The following is a 17,187-nucleotide window of genomic DNA, read 5'->3' on the forward strand; positions in this document are numbered from 1 at the left end:
ATCCCAAAATGACCAGGTCATGACCACATGATGTTTACCGAATTCAATGCACATTTCAGCTCACACCTTCCTCCTGCTTTGGGCAGATAGAAAACGTATGCAGAAGAGAATGTGGTTTTACTGAGTCCCATTCTGCAACCATTGAGAACTGATAAATGTGTGTAGTGGTAATTCCATAGAACGGCTGTGAAATTACCACTCTGCTTATCTCAGAAGGAGGGCCGTTGTGATGGGAAAAATGAGACTATATCATGCTACATTCTGTATAAGAAAGCTTGAAAATGAGAAATGTCTATTGTTCAGTAGAATATCTGGGTTTAGTGTTTTTTTTAAGTTCTTTTTTTTTTTAAGTGCAAAACAAGACCATCAATACTTCCTGCAGAGCACACAGCGTCACCCAGTGCTTGGTTAAACATCAGTCATAAGAGAGCATTGACTTTTATGGGAACCTTGTATGTGATGTAATACAGTAGATATCAGGTGTTGCTTTTCAAAGTGCTTACAAGGTATACCTGGTATTCCTGGGGGGAGTCAGTATATGCATATAACTATAAGCTGCCACTATAACTCTGCAATGTGCCCCTGGTCTTTTTAAATTTGATCAGGCAACCCCTCCCTTTATATAGAAATTTCTCAGCTTTCATGCAGCAGTCCATGTTCATAGTCCATCGTTCCAAGTGATACAGCATTGAAGAGCCCCACAGTTGCGCAATCAAGACCTAAATTACAGAGAAGACGCTGGTAGCTGGTACCCTCTTGATAATCCCCCACACTCCTAAGACACAGAGTTTCCCTCCAGGCTCAGGTCTACAGCCTTGGCCAAAGTGTCTGAAACGTTCTGCTAGTACAGCCTCACAGCGGGAAAGTCCCATAGTGTATGTATAACGGTAACACTGCCTACACAACCCGAAGGCAGGCATCATGGTCTATTCTGCCAATCCTAGCCAGCGTCTCCCTAGTATCTTAGATTCTATGTTGTATGTTCAACTGTACCAGACAGAAGCCCGCCTTATTTCCCTCCTCTTTAGGCCCAGACAATGCCCCCGTCCATTCATCGTCTGTGATATCGCCCAAGTCCTCCTCCCGCAGCCCCATCAAAGCCTCCAGGGCTTCAGGCTTTTTATTCATGAGCTTCTTTTAAATCAGTGACGTTGCCTATACATCAGTGATGTTGCCCTTCTTGGGTTTAGTGTGCTTTTATAATTGCCTTGGTAGGTGTTACTTCGGTGCAAAAGAACACTGCGATGTTCTTCAAATCAAATCAATTCATTAATGCAAAATGTAAATGCAGTTTAAAGAAAATATGAGGGTCGTAGATGAATCATATGTATTTAGTAAGTCAAGGTTCATTTTGCAGCTGGTGTATCCATTTTAACCCCTTTTTTGTATGTTCTAATACTTTTCAATTTCAGCCTAAGTTATCTAAATAATGATAAATAAAAACAAAAGCACTTTGGTCATCAATTCATTTGTTTTTCGTTCAAAAAGATATATTATTTTGATTTCATATTACATTTAAACATCTTGAATTCAATCCGCATTAGCATTTAATTCGCAAAGTCCCTCAAACACAGGAAGAATTTGCCAGTTTCTATAGAGAATCAATTTCTCACAATTAAACTGAACAGGTTAAATGACTTTCCATGTTGATTGCCCAATCCAACCTGGAATAATTTGACAAATATATTTCTTACTGCTAAAATTAATGGTACTTCACACACAAGTTCACTCAGTTTGTGCTTTGTATTCAAAGGCAAATTAACAGTAACAGTTATAACCCACAGTGGGAAAATCAATATTGCATGGTTCATGTCTCCCTTCATGATATCTGGATTCATTAATGTTGTAAATGGGCTCATTCCCTTGCCATTGAGTATGCAAATTATAACGATTGTGTTAATTGGCACATAAATACATTACAAAACAATGGACTTCGCAAACAATTAATGAACAAGTCACAAGGCTGTATCGTTTCCAACAAGCATTTAAACTTCAGCTCACCTCTAAAGGTCTAGAATTCTCAGTCTGTTTTTTGTTTCTAGCTTCACCACCCCTCGCAAGGCTTCCGGTTCGGAACTGTCCGAGAAAGCAGTGCTGAAGATTATGTGAAGAAAAGCTTCCCTGAAATGCACGAGTACATGAGAAGATACAATACACCCGCCACATCGGACGGAGTTGAATTCCTAAAGTAAGAGTCATTTTGCTTTTATAACACCACATTGTCATCCAAATGTCCCTTTAGGAGTACATGTGTCAGCAGTGACATTCAGTTTGAGCATGTCCCAGTAACATTAAAGGAGGCACTGAGACAAACTTTACGCATTACTGTCCATATGAGGAGTTCCCCATCCCGGTTTTGGTTTGATTCTGAACTTTGAAAAGTATTCTTACGTAGGCTATAGTCGCCATACCCAGGGCAAAAGTCCTAAGAAAAGAAGTGGGGGGACAGACATAGCTTGGCAGTATGGAAGTGATATCACGGCGCGCGACATCACGGCGCCCGACATCACGGCGCACGACATCACACATGGCATCACAGGAATTTACATTATAGAAAGTGGCATCCCAAGCCACGACTTTACAGGAAGTGGCATCACAAGAAGTGACATCAGATCTAAAGCCCTCACATACATGTTTAGCAGGTCTATCATGTGTACGTTTGAGCGCATTGCGAGGACAATAGCACAGTAAGCTTTGGAAGATGATAAATGACTTCTACACCTTGCTATCCCCCAGTTTTATGTAACACATCCTGTACATTCATTTACGAACTTATATAATTATTTTACATGTGATATGCGCCTGTTGATGTAAAGCACTCTGACACCCTGCATTGGAATGAGTAGGGCTCTTAAAGTGGTACTTACATTATTTCAACCCCTTCTCAGGGCAAGTAAGCTCTGTATAAATGCTATTTGCTTTGTGTAAATACTGGGAAAGACCAACACATCTGGTATTGTTACAGTGCATGCATATCTCCTAAACAGAGACTGAACAAAGTGAAAAGCTGCCTCTCTTAAGTATGTGTGAAGTGCTAACAAGGTGTGAGTCTTTGTTTCCCCCCCACGCTTCATTTGCATCAGGTGTGAGACTCCTGACTGCTCCCAGCCAAGAGACTGAACAAAAGGAGGCCTGCTGACCACTCAAATTCGGCCTTTGTTTTGGGCCCAACAGGAGTCTTAATTAAGAAAGCCCCGCCCCCTCCTGCACGTTGTTGTTTGTAGCAGATGGAAAGCAGACAATGGGCAGGCCTGCTGAAAGTATCCCGATGTTTGGAAATAACACCGAGACGAGTACAGCACATTATTCAGTGGGGCCCACATTTTTGGCAGGGTGGGCAGCGTTCACCCTGTGAAAAAAAAGTGTGTATCTCCGACTCGTGCCCTGGCCATACCATACAATACAAAATAATGCATGTTGCCGAGTAGGAGGGGGCCAAAGGTTGTCTTCCTTTACGAGAGCTTGACCTGTGTATCAGAATATCAGCATGTGTTCAATCACCATCTTTGACCATGTTTTTTTCACTGCTCTCAAGGCAGGACCTTCAATAGTGTGTTAGACAGAAGGCAAATTGAGGAGCGGCAAGGGCCTAATGAAATCTGAAAAAATATCCCATTTTTGAGTGATTAAAAAATGTAATAAATTGTTCTAATAATAAATAATCATCGCTCAAGAAAGCCCAACAAGAACACATAAATCAAAGCAATACTTCTATTAGTGAATTCAGGGCTATCCACTTTGGATTTTGCACACAGTCTGGAGGCATTGGACTTGCCATCCCAGACAGCATCTGTGAGGAGGAGGGTAGGCCGGATGCCCAGGAACCTTATCAGACGTGCTGTAGCCCCGCGTCGCAAGATGCCCTTGGGATTTTGCACACCGTCTAGGGGCATTGGACCTGCCGTCCCAGAATGCAGCTTTAGGGAGGAGGAGGAGGAGGGGCCAGAAACCCAGTCGCCATATCAAGCATGTTGGTGCCCAACAGAGCAGGATATGTGCAGGACGTGCCTGGTCTGAGCCCAGGCCAAGGCAGGTCCATCTGAGCCCGTCTGAGCCTGACAGAGGCTGGGCTGGGCCACCCCTCTTGATTCTTCCACCTTTATTTTAAATAGCCTAAGATGGGAAAGAGGAAGTTTACAGCTTCATCTATGGATAGAGATAACCCTAATAGTACTGTGATTTTCCTTACGAGTGCAATGGGGGCCAAAATTAAAGAGATCAGCATTATGGGGAAAGGTTTGATCACTAGGCAACAAGTTGTTGCAGAAATGTCTTCTCCCTGGAGTCCTGTGGATATTCCAATAGAAGTGGTGCTCTTGCTTCCGCCGTGCCACCAAAAGGTTCATCTACCCTCTCCATTGGGAACGATTCCATGACTATTGATGAGGTTTTATCGCTTGACCGTAGAGTACAGTCCTTTGCCAAAAAATCCAATCAGCACCTCATTCCACACGACAAAAGGGCAAAATTAAATCAAGTCAGCAATCGGTATCTGGGGAAGATCATTCTCCAAGTCTAACAGGAGAACTGTTTAGAGCAACGGAATCAGATATTTTTAGAAGGCTGATCCAGGCGGCCGTGGCCGGTAGTATGCGATTATTGGAAAACCTGATGAAAGAAGGTTTTAATGCTATCATCAATAGATTGGACTCTTTAGAAGTGGCTGTCAATAACTGTACAGATACAATTAAGGAGATTCAATTAATTCAGGATAAAATGAGCAGTAGGATCCCGGCTGAAGTGGGGCACTGTAAAGACGGACAGCCTCGGGAACGAAATAATGAGCATAAAGCCTGGCAATTAAGTGGCTCATCCGCGCCGCAAGCCCACAGATGTATGCAACAAAGAGTTTCTGTCCATGCTGAAAAGAATACTGGCACTACCCATCTTTCTAACGTCCATGGAGATCATCAGAGGAACTTGATAGAACAGTACAAATTAACCATCTTCAGTTACCGCCTGCTGCAACCCCTAATGTCCTAGTTCTGAAGGACGTCCCTCGGTTCCGCAGTGATACTAAAGAGGGCGGGAAAGAGCTATGGAACAAGGTTAGACACTGGTTGGGAATCAGTCTGGGCAGGGATTCTGATCTGCTGGATGGCATCAACATGATACGACGTGTCCCATGAGAATTGGTAGCAGCCCAAAAACCTCAAAAGATGACTGTGTAGTGGTGAACTTTAGGTCTTTTTTACTTTGTAGAAAGAATGTTAAACAAAATGGCTTTCAGTTTTTCAATCTCTGTAGTTCTCCTGGGTTACGTCTACAAACCAACTGATTATATTAGGAAGGACAATGAGAGGGATGCAGATCTAACTGGTCAAAGTGAACGCCGTGTCCTCATTCAAGTACCTCAACCACTGCATACCTCGAGGTATTATACATTTACCCAATTGAGCTCCTTAAGTGACCAGAATTGACAAGTATCTAAACATATAACTTTCATTTCCCCTCGGAAAGCTGAGCTCTACATTATGAGTTCCCCTGGGTAAACTGAGATCATCAAGTATCAAATTTAGACTCCCTTACCACCCGAAAAAGTCAGCAACATGAGCAGTATTGGGGTATTAAGCTAGAGCGTTGCCAGTATTAGATCCAAGCTCAATAATTTTGACTGGCCGAGAGTCATTAATGATTATACCATTCTGTGTTAACAAGAGACCTAGGCTGAGGAGTCTTTTTACATTGATGGGTATACATCTTATTGCACAGACGCTATGCCATTTAACCAGGGGAGGGAAATGGGGAGTTTAGTGACTATGATATCAAACATTTTTCCATGTATTGTGAAAAATGCATTAACCAGCTGCTCGTCTTATCAATTTTTTCTACTTAAGTGTAAAGAGGGACAGAATTTTGTATTTATTAATTATTATAATAATTTATATGATTACACTAGTGCAAATAGCATCATGACTTTAGATAAGGATTTGCAACACTTTATGACCTCGGTTGAGGAGAATATATATATAGTGTGGCTAGATGATTTCAATGCACCTATTTGCAAGTATCCATCTTGGGAGATATTGATGGGGCAAACTTGACTCAATTTCTGCATAATGCTTATATTGAAGCTCTTAACAGTTTTATGATTACATTAAATTTTAGCCACATGTTTGACATCTGCCCTTTGCTGCACGCTATGCCCCCACTTTATCAGGGAGAGGCAATTCCAGTATAATTGACTATATCTTGGGTATTTGAAATTACGAATTGTTAATACATGATTTTCAAGTCCGCACTATGTTTGTGAGCAAGCAGAACCCACTGATACTGAAATTAAGATAACTGGGGTTCAAAAAACAAGTGACACTCAGGGTTTGGAGGTTGGCAAATGGAATTGGCTGTCGGTCAAATGGTGTCGTATAGATATTCAAAAATGTTTAGTGCCTTTTATTAGTGAAAATAAAGCACTGGAGGTCTCATGTCTGGATGATGCTCCGAACACTGTTATAACTATACACTACTACAAGCTTTTAGCGGATACAATTTTACTGGCCCTATAGAAAATAGGGTTGCTGAATGGGGGATCATAAAACCCAACTCAAGCAGCAACCACAATTCTTGTCAGTGTGAAACACAAGCAAACCCCAAATTAATCTGTGCTCATCCCTCTGTTAGTTTGGCACAAAACAGTCAGGCTTAACATAGAGTTAATGTGCAAAGTATGTATGCAGCACTTCAAACAGTAATAAAGTGAAAATACAACACAAGAAAAATCCCAAACCATTTTAGAAAAATTGTATTAATTATTTGAGATCAAAACAACAAAAATCCAAACAGTAGAACCGGAGTTATGCAATTTCAAAGATTTAAGGTAAGTATAGTGCCTAAAAGCATAAAGCAACACTAGAGGTTAGCAGGTTGTGCGAGACCAGATGAAAGTCACAAGCATGAGCTGGATATAGGGACCAGGTTAGTCCCTCTGAAATAGTTACCTTCAAAAGTACAGCTTATAGAGTTTAGTTTGCCCTGGAGGGGGCCGTGAGGATCAGGGAGAGCGTTGCAGATGGTCCTCGCTGCAGCGCGAAGATCCGGTTGGTCATCAGGGGAGGTCATTGCTGGAGATTCAGGTTGGCATTCAACTGGAGCAGTCGATGCTGTGACGCAAAGTGCGGATCTCACATTGACGAGCGCCGCTGGCGATCGCCATGGCATGAAAAGTCGGGTTTACCAGAGCTTCATATTAGCTGGTAGCACAGGTGGCAAGATCTTGGTGCAAATAGGCCTGCTTGCGGAGAGCCTAAAACTTCAGGATTTCTCCTTTCATTAAAGGGGGAGGTCCACTGATGCCACATCAAGGGTCCAGGACCATAGGGGGACACCTTGGCAGAGGCCATCAGGGCTCAGGAAAGTCCAGCTGCAGGTCCAGGCAGCAGGTCCGCTGGGCAAATGCGGGGAGGTCTCTGGAGCTTGTAATGTCCTTAGAGCTCAGAGCAGGAGGTCAATGGGCTCACCCTAGGAGTCACTTCAGCCTGAGATGAAGGGTGTAGTCCATGTCTTCTTTCTCAGCAATTAGACAGCAGGCTGCAAGCAGCAAGGCAGCAATCCCTCTGGCAGCAGAGCAGCGCAGCAGTCCTTCTGTAGTATTCACATGTCCAGAGGTGTACTGAAGAGTTGGGTCAGAGGGTCCATTATTTATACCTGGTGCTCAATTTAAAGCAGATGAAGGTACTGGAGGTTTCTACCCCAATGAGGATTTGGAATGTCCTGCCTACCAGAGCTGGCCCCAGCTTTTTGGGGGCAAAAAAGACTAGAGTCAAATCCTTTGTGATGGTGCTAAGGCAAAGTCTTAGTCATGTGCTGTGTAGTAGGTGACAGCTCCCCCTATCAGGTCAGAGATAGCCCATCCTGCCAATACCTATCCTCCCTTTGCCTCACTGTCTGGGATCATTACACAAAGACCATTGGCAAGCTACAGCTAGTCATGTGCCCCAGGGTACAAGCTGCAAGCACCATATGGTTAGGACAACAAAATGCCAACTTTTGGAATGTGGCAATTTCTGAATTTTGACTTCAAATCCGACTTTTCCGTTAAAGCGGATTTTCAATTACAAATCTTTAGACACCAAACTCAGTATTACACCTGCTCCCAATTAAAAGTTATCAAGTATTGGATGTAATAAGGTAACCCAATGTTATCCTAAGGGAGAGGTAAGCCTCACAGAAGTGACAAACACATTTCTGAGTTTTTAACTACCAGTACACTTAAAAGTACATGTCCAACTTTTAAAATACACTGCACCCTACCTCATGGGCTGTTTAGGGCCTACCAACCAGGTGAATTATATGTATCAACAAGGGAAGTTTAGGCCGGGCAAAAGGTTTATTTTGGCTGGTCAAAATAGCAGTTTAAAACTTCACACACTTGCTGCACTGGGAGGTACAATAAGTGCTGCAGGCCCACTAATAGAATTTATTTTACAGGCCATTGTAATATGTAGTACCACCTTAATAGGAACTTATACATGAATGAAATGTGCCAAATGGGAGTTATTCAATGTTAACATATTTTAGGGAGTGAGTACACATGCTATAGCACTGGTTAGCAGTAGTAAAGTGCACAAATTCCTAAAGCTAACAAAAGCAAGATCAGCAAGTGGAGGATGAAAGCTAAAAGTTTGGGGGAAGACCACCCTAAGGCTGACAGTTCTAACAGGCTCTTCTAAGACTGATATCAAACCGAAAAGATCATTTCAAGGTGTGTTTTGATAACGTTTGTTCCAAGGCGCATCGGACACTCAAAACTGCTCTTAAAAATTCTCCCAGGAAACTCAAATTAGTAAAATGAGCTCAATATCTCTACAAGGATGCTTTTATCAAGTGGAAAAAAGCCTTTAAAAATGAGGCATGGGAGGCAAAATTGCATGTAAGTAAACTAACGAATAGTTCAGCTTTCTGGAGGGTGATTAATTCCCTGTTTTGGGGACCATGAAGCCCCCATTATCGAGACTCTGGTTCTGCTATTGAATGGGTCAACCATTTCTCTTCAATCTATTCTGCCTTTTCCTCCATGGATTGTATTCACCTACAGAAAGAGGAATGGTGAAGGACATGGGAATTTGAGCCCATTAAATTCTCCCTTAAGGAAATTTTGCTATGCTATTTCTAGTAGAAGAAGAGGGAAAGAGTCGGGCCCAGATGGGGTGGCGTTCGATATGTCACTCGGTGAGATCGATTTATGGGCACCGCTATCGACAAATAATTTGAACGCTGTGTCCAGAAATGGCAGTTTGACTTCTTGTTGGCAACCAATCGTAATCCATATTTTTAAAAAGGGATATAAAGACCTATGTTTCTGTTAGATTCAACCCTAAAGATTGTTGGGAAATTATGATTGTCTCATTTAGAAGATTGGGCCGTTGAGCATAACGTTATCTGTGACTTGCAATATGGCCCTCGGAAAGGAATTGGTAATAGAGAACTTTGCTTAAATCTTTCCTTTTTAATTAAAAAATACTAAATGGCCAAAAAAGGATCTATCTACCTAGCTTTCATGGACCTCACATGAGCTTTTGATCGAATTTGGCATGCTAAGTTGTAGGTAATAATAAAGAAAATGGGGATTAATGAGTCATTGATCATACTTGCAAGACAGCTGTATGCAAATATCAAGGCAAGAGTCCTGTTTGGGACAAATGGGGAGGCACTGAAGGATTTGAGATTCAGAGATGTGTATTGAATGGCTGTGCATTGGCTCCTCTTTTCTTTAGATTGCATATCAACAATTTAGTGAAATTGCTTGCACCAAGGACCTTTGCCTGTTTTGCTTTATGCGAATGACACAGTTTTGATGCCAAGAACAGGAATTGGTCTGCAATGCCTCCTGTATAACTTTGTGACCTTCATGGATATTTTACATTTAGGTGTTAACTGTAGTAAAACCTATACTATGATTTTAGGTCCAGCTAGAATGAAAGTGTGTTCCCATTTCTTAAATGGTCGAAAAATAGCTACAACTGATAACTTTTCCTATCTAGGTTTACTTTAGTTCGATGGAATAATTGGTCGCATTTGAGGAACATCAGGAGGTCTTATTGTGAGAAATCGATTCTGGCCATGAAGGGTTTTGTTGCAAGGTTGGGGCATAAACCAGTTAAAGAGTTGCTGGTTATCTACCCAGGAAGATGTGTATCAGTTGCCTCATATGGGTCGGGCGGTTGGGGCCATGTAAATGTAAGTGCTCTACAGATGGTAGAGAATCAATGTCTTAAAAGTCTTCTAGCAGTTTCAGCAAACTGCTCCTCCAAGCTTTGCTATCAGGAGCTAGGTGTACCACTCTTAGAAGCTTGTTTAACATCATCAATTCTATTATTATGGAATTCTATATGGTGTAAACCCGCTGTTGCTCCACATAGAGACATAGTCAAGGATTGCCTAAGCTTCGGTGCAGCTGGAGATCTCCTGTAGTTAGCCTGAATTAGAAATGCTTGTAAGGAGTTGGGAGAATTTAGGGATTTTGACACTCCTGAAAGCCTGCAGGAAGTAAGGAGGAGGGCTTTCAAACCACTATTTGACCACAGAGCGATTGCTAGGAGGGGAGCAGGAGAAGCTAAGGTGACCCTCTCAAGATGCGTTTCCCTGGTCACTAACTCCAAGCACAGATTTGCTCTAACCAGATTTCATTTAAATACAGCCCATCTTTATTTTCCCCTGAAGTACAAGATGAAGGACACTTTGACATCCTTGTGATGCTCTAAGCAAAATAACTTTACATCTGTTATTTTTCTGCGCATTATACGTTACTCCAACAAAAAGATCGATTATTCCGGGGGTGAAGCAGGTGTCTCTTACCCATTGTATGCCTGCTCTACAGTGCTTGCAACACTTCCACACCCATTTTATTCGTATTTCTGTAGCAACATTTGATGGCAAGTCAGAAAGATCAGATGTTCTTTTTAAAATAATAATTAGGTTTAGGGACTATAACGAATGTTGAATGATTTTAATTATTTCCTTGCTGAATGTGTGGCTTTTAATGTTATTAGTCGCCAACGTTTGCAAAGTTCTTATAAATAACATGAACGATTAAGTTTCTTTTTAACATTAATATTGTACAATTGTTAGCGTGTATGCTTCTACTTTTACTAGTTGTAATGTATCTCAAGGTCAAGGTCATATAGTCTGTATTTGGATACAACCAAGGTGTAACCATAAAAGCATACATTGATATATACGTTAAGATCAGTAAAATCGTTAAAATCCATACAAAATTTAAAAAAGCAAAAAGAGGTATTGACGCATCCGAAAAAAACTGTTAAACCTCAAAACGGTAAAACTTTGCTTAGCATCAAACAAGTATTCAAATTCCAATTTCATTGACTTAAATAATAAAAGCGTGCATACAATTACTGCTAAAATACCATAAAAATGTGTACCAGAGGAAACTTCAGTCTAAAAGAACAAATGGTCAATAAAAGTGCAACAAATACTAGATGCCGTTATTTACTCCCCCACTAGTTTCCATAGACAGGTGCCATTAGATAAAATGTTATAAACCATCAGGCAAATAAACTCCCCCTGAAGCAGCTGTAAAGAACACAAAGCCGATGTACAACTTCTAATATTCAGATGCCTCAATAAGGGAATCAAAAGCTGTTTTCGAGGGAAAGTGTATAATTTACAACAAAAAAAGTGTAGAAGAAATTTGGCCGCTACTGAATCACAAGGGTCCAGGTGCGCATCATGGTATGCAGAACCGGGGGAAGAGACCTAGAAGTGAGCTATACGAAATCTAAATCTGGTGAAATAAAATCTTTGTGACTGGTTCCATGTACGTAGTATTAATGAGAGGTAAACATTCCGATACCCGCTTCTTTTTAGACTCCTGCTCTAGCCTGTGCTGGGTAAATCTAGCAAGAAGATCACGTTTAAGTTGCTTTTTGGGGATGGAAGCCATTAAGAGTGGATTAACATAGTAAATTTCCCTCCCCAACAGGGCCAAATGCTACTTTACATAAAATAGCCAAGGGAGGTTCTGTACATTATCTAAAGACGTGCAGTCCTTGATTAGGTCTTAAGCCAATTTTTTGTTTGACTCATATCAATCTCCATAATAATAATGGTGCTACTACAACACAATCTACTAATAGGACAAGTCCCAAATCTGCTAGACAGAGATATATAGGAAGACTATTAGGGACAGGCAACAGTCATCTTATAGATGTATTTTCTGACACCTGAAGGGCATCCCCATTACAATAACCCCATACCCCTGCTCCAAATAGAGCCATGGCACGTCACCATACATTGTATATGTTGCTCGTGGTAGCCCGGGGTTTGCTGTCTAGCTTCCTCGCAAATCTAAAAACTGCTTTGGTAGATGGTTCAAGTTTTTGGTTCCTAGTCTGAATCAGGTGAGTCCATGTACATTTATTATCAGAGGGGACACCCAGATATGGGAATGAGGACACATATGAGAATTTCTCACCATTACTATGATGGGGCATTGGTTATATGTCTTCCATATAACCATGACATGAGCTTTTGTAGAGTTTGTCTTGAAGCCCAAGCCATTCATAAAAAAATTAAACCTGTTTAGTAGTTTTTGTAAACTTATTCATGTTTTTGCAATTAAAACACAGTCCTCTGGGGGTACCCGGCAGGGCTGTCCCTGTTCTCCTCTGTTATTTGCTTTATACATTAATCCGTTCCTGAACCTGCTGGAATACAGCTTAAATACACATCCGTCGAGCCCCAGGCAGGAACGTGTTAATATATTAGCATAAGGGTAAAGAAAAGGGCCCCCTACTAAGAGGATATGGTTCCTTAACATAGGGAATTCACAATAATTGTACAGAATTAAGGTAACCAAACAACACGAAATTGATTATACGTACTGTCAAGTAGAACCCAAAACAACAGTGATTGTAACAAAAAAATACAAAATAAGTTTTATTATACATCAAATGTATATAAAAACATAACAATCTTACAGAAACTTGCGTATCCATCATACACACTTCCAATCATACTATCAATTTGTACAAAAACATATGAATTTATTAACAATAATACATGAATAATTCATATTGTACAAAAGGGGGACTAAATACAAATTGTGTGGCACAATTTTGATTGCCAAGATTCTTGTCAATCAAAATTGTGCTACACAATTTGTATTTATTTCCCCTTTTCTACAATATCAAGTATTCATGTATTATTGTTAACAAATTCATATGTTTTTGTACAAATTGATAGTATGATTGGAAGTGTGTATGATGGATACGCAAGTTTCTGTAAGAATGTTATAATGTTTTTATATAAATTTGATGTATAATAAAACTTATTTTGTATTTTTTTGTTACAATCACTGTTGTTTTGCGATAATATATTAGCATATGCAGACGATATAACGATACTGTCACCGGATCCAGCTTTGACTTTGGTAGAGACAGAACAAATAGTATCAATATATGGGAGGAGTTCAGGCTACAAGTTAAACTTGGCCAAGACACAGGTCATATGCACAGATCAAGCACTTTTTAATGATCCTAGAGTCACGAAGGAGGCAACGTATCTAGGGGTGAGTCTCAATGCAAGCCTAGGTACGATGGTTCTGTCCAATTAGGACCTCATGTTGCGTACGATCAAAAAGGAACTAGACAGAATGGAAGGCCTACACTTGTCAATGCTGGGAAGATGTAACATCCTAAAAATGAATATTTTGCCAAGGGTCCTATACTTTTTTAGGGCGGTCCCATTAGAACTTGCAGGGAAGCAGATTCAGAAATTACAATCTATATGTAGCAGTTTTCTGTGGGCCCAGGGCAAACCCCGCCGAGCTATGAAATGTATGACCCTTCCATGATCACGAGGGGGCTGGGCAGTTTCCAACTTCCAGTTTTATTACTGGCCATGTCTATTACAACGAATGGGAATTCTGCTAGTTGGGGAAGGCAAGGATAAGGCAGATGAAATTGCCCATATTTGTCAGATATTATTGGGCCCCAAAGCAGAGAGGAGTTTTTTTCAGATTCTTGAGCCCAGTTATTACCCAAAAACTCGCTTCAAGGTGGTCCAGGCTGCCCATAAGGCTTGGCTTCAGATTCGAAGATATCTGCAGATTGGTAGGGTCAATTTTTATACCCCCACTGATGCTTCAGCACTACTGCCCTCTATCTTTTCTGATGCTATTGTGGACAGATGCAGACGCAAGGGTATTCAGACTCTGGGAGACTTAGTAGACAGTAGTGGTGTCAGGGCATACTCTTCATTGATGTCTGAGTACAATCTTCCTAAAACCGACTTTTTTAAATACCTGAAGATTTGTGATTATTTATTAAAAAGAGGGGATACTCCACGCCTGGCACAGAAAAATAACTTGCTAGAAGTAGTGAGGGGTCGGAGAAGGATTGGTAACTTATATCAAACACCTACCACAATACAAAATGATGATCTTGAGGTACAGAAAGCTAAATGGAACATCGGGTTATTCCTTGGAGGAAATATCTTACAAGAACCTATCGCACTGGCTGATAAACTTTTAATCTCCTCCAGCCTTAAAACACAACAATACAAGACCATGTTCAATTTATATTATACTCTCGCAAAAATTGCACGTTAGGGTGGCCTAAATGAAGATAAATGTACTCGGTGTGGGATGGATCAGACAGATATAGTCCACATGTTCTCAACGTGTCCAGAATTGAAACAATTAATTAATATGATGCAGACCTTTTTGACGGAGGTTACAGGGGCACAGATTGTGATAACCCCTACAGTTATATTGTTGTTGGGAGTTTTGGAAGATGGTATGTTAGCACATGAAATGTATGCATTTAGGTATCTAATATATATCGCTGTGGCTAGATTATGCATAGCATCACTGTGGCGGTAGAAAGAACCCCCTACCTTTGAAATGTGGAGAGGAAGGCTATATGCTATATGTAAACTGGAAACTAGTCTGTATGCTATTAAAGGGCTACAGAAACAGAGACTGGGCATCAAGATTTGGGGGGCTCTTATAGAGCATCTAACACCAATAACAGCTTAAAGATGATCTCCGGGATGCTGGTATGTGATACTATTAACATAGTTACTCCCTCTGTGAAACAATCTGTATGTACTTATTTCCAATATAGATTGGAGGAAGCATCCGACTTCTATGTTTTAGTTACTTTGATTTGTATATGTTTGGATTGATCAAAGTGGCTTATGTTCTACTATCTTGTATTTTTTGTTAATTTATTTGTTCTTGCAATGGCTATTGGCTTAAATAAAGAAAAAAAAATAAAGAAAAAAAACACAGTCCTCAGCGTATAGGAGAGCGGGTAGCTTCCTGGGGCAACCTTTTGAACATCGACCTCTTCTGCACTGAGGAATCCCTCAAGATCGTTAATGTATAAGCAGAATAAGTAAGGGGCCAGTATGCATCCCTCCATTTCAATTGGGTCGCTGAGTTCGCCATTCTTCCCATACCTCACCCAGCCAATCACACTATTGTGAAGAAAGACAGTGGACCAGGGCAGAATCAAAACCAATGTTTAACATCTTGGCCCAGAGTTTCCCTCGGTCCATCCAGTCGAATGCGGAGGTTGAATCCATGAAACCACTCTTGACCATGGTGTGTTTTGAGATAACCAAGTGGAGATTGAGGCATTGCACCCTTGTACCGAATCCCTGTCTAAACCTGTACAGAATTTGAGAAAAGCAACCCTTCTCATTAACCCATACTTCCAGGCATTCGTGAAGGATTCTGCTCATAAGTTTGCTGTAGTAGCTATTAAGGAAATTCGGCGGTCAGGGATCAGATCTGTTGCCTTTTTTAACGATGGGTATTATGTGTGAGCCCAGCCAAGATTTGGGAAGACCCTCAATGTCCACACTTCTCAGGATGTTGGTCAGAAGCGGGATCTACAAGTCAGGTATGTCTAAAAAACGATCTATTGGTACACCATCAGGGCCGGAGGCCTAATTTCTCCTACGGGACGATCTCCAAACTAACCCCTGATGATGTGGGAAGGCCTTGTTCATAGTGACAATTAGCTCCATCGATACAACTGTCTAAATTAGTAAAATGCTCAACCCATTCTTGGTGGGGGAACGACGACATTCATCTGAATGTTCTGAACATCTTAAAGGAAGGGATCACTTACAGACTTCCAAAGGAGACAGGAGTCTTTCTTTAAGCTAGCTACGTATAGATTACCCACATCTGAGGTCAATCTTTCTTTGAGCAATAGCTAGTTTGTACTGATTTATGCACAATCTAATCCACCCCTGATCTCTAGGGGCTTGTTTTAAAGTGTGTATAAGGATCCTATGTGCCCTAGGGCAATATCTATCGAACCATCTATGAGGCCTATTTTCCCACTCCTTCCTACACTGAATCGTAAGGAGGTTAGAAATTGTCTAGGAGTTGTCTGGCAGATTTCCTCAAACACCTACAACATGATCTTAGGTTTCAGCTCATCATCTAAGCAAGTTAACAGTGGACTTACTTTTAATATTTCCTCAAGAATATAGAGAGAATTTATTGTGGCCCTTCTACGTAAGATCCCCTTATTTGTATTATATGTTGGTGGGGTGTTGAGAACGGCCTGAGGTTGAATAATCTGGCCAGTATCAAAGTACAAACATAAAGGGTAATAGTCGCTTATGCAATTTTGTGGAATCACAAAAAGACAATATTCTTTGGACTATAACTGAGACAGTGCTATAAAGTCGATAAGGCTACCTTTGCGTCTCCCAGGAAGGAAATATGCTCTGTAGTGGCATGGCTATTAAGGTCTATCATTAAGTACAGAGACAGCTTTCTCAATATCAAACTGAATATAGCCCCACAGAAGGTATGTTCAAAGTGAAAAAAAAACTCAGTAACCCACCCCAACTGGCCACAACCGCCAACTCTGTCACATGACACAGTTTACAATTAAAATCACCTCCCCATATTATAAGATAGTCTGAACCAAGGTTGTCAAGAAGGTGATTTATTGTTTGTTCAAAAGAAAGTGCAATACTGACTTGGTTCAAACCTAATAAGTATCATTTAAAATTGAGGTGACTCCAGATAAGTTTTAATAATCCTCTTTTGCAAAGATGTTGATATTAGAGTTAAGAGGCCACCTTTAAAATGGCCACCTTTAGAGTTTTCCGCCGGGATAATAATTGAGAAAAACCCACTAATCCAGACCATATCCCTGCACCAGGTTTTTTGCAAACAGACAATGTTAAAAATGATTAATT

The 17,187-nt window shown here is 40.8% G+C and overlaps 1 protein-coding gene across 1 annotated transcript in view; it reads left to right on the top strand.

Moving 5' to 3' along the window:
- The window catches only part of GRIN3A (glutamate ionotropic receptor NMDA type subunit 3A), a 567,581-nt gene that overhangs the window by 345,280 nt on the left and 205,114 nt on the right, over nt 1-17,187 (top strand). The window contains exon 4 of the mRNA XM_085641297.1: nt 2,043-2,188. Coding sequence (XP_085497423.1) covers nt 2,043-2,188 — 146 coding nt within the window. The remainder of the gene's footprint in view (nt 1-2,042; nt 2,189-17,187) is intronic.

Source organism: Triturus cristatus, chromosome 2_2 (genome assembly GCF_964204655.1).
Source record: "Triturus cristatus chromosome 2_2, aTriCri1.1, whole genome shotgun sequence".
Lineage (NCBI taxonomy): Eukaryota > Metazoa > Chordata > Amphibia > Caudata > Salamandridae > Triturus > Triturus cristatus.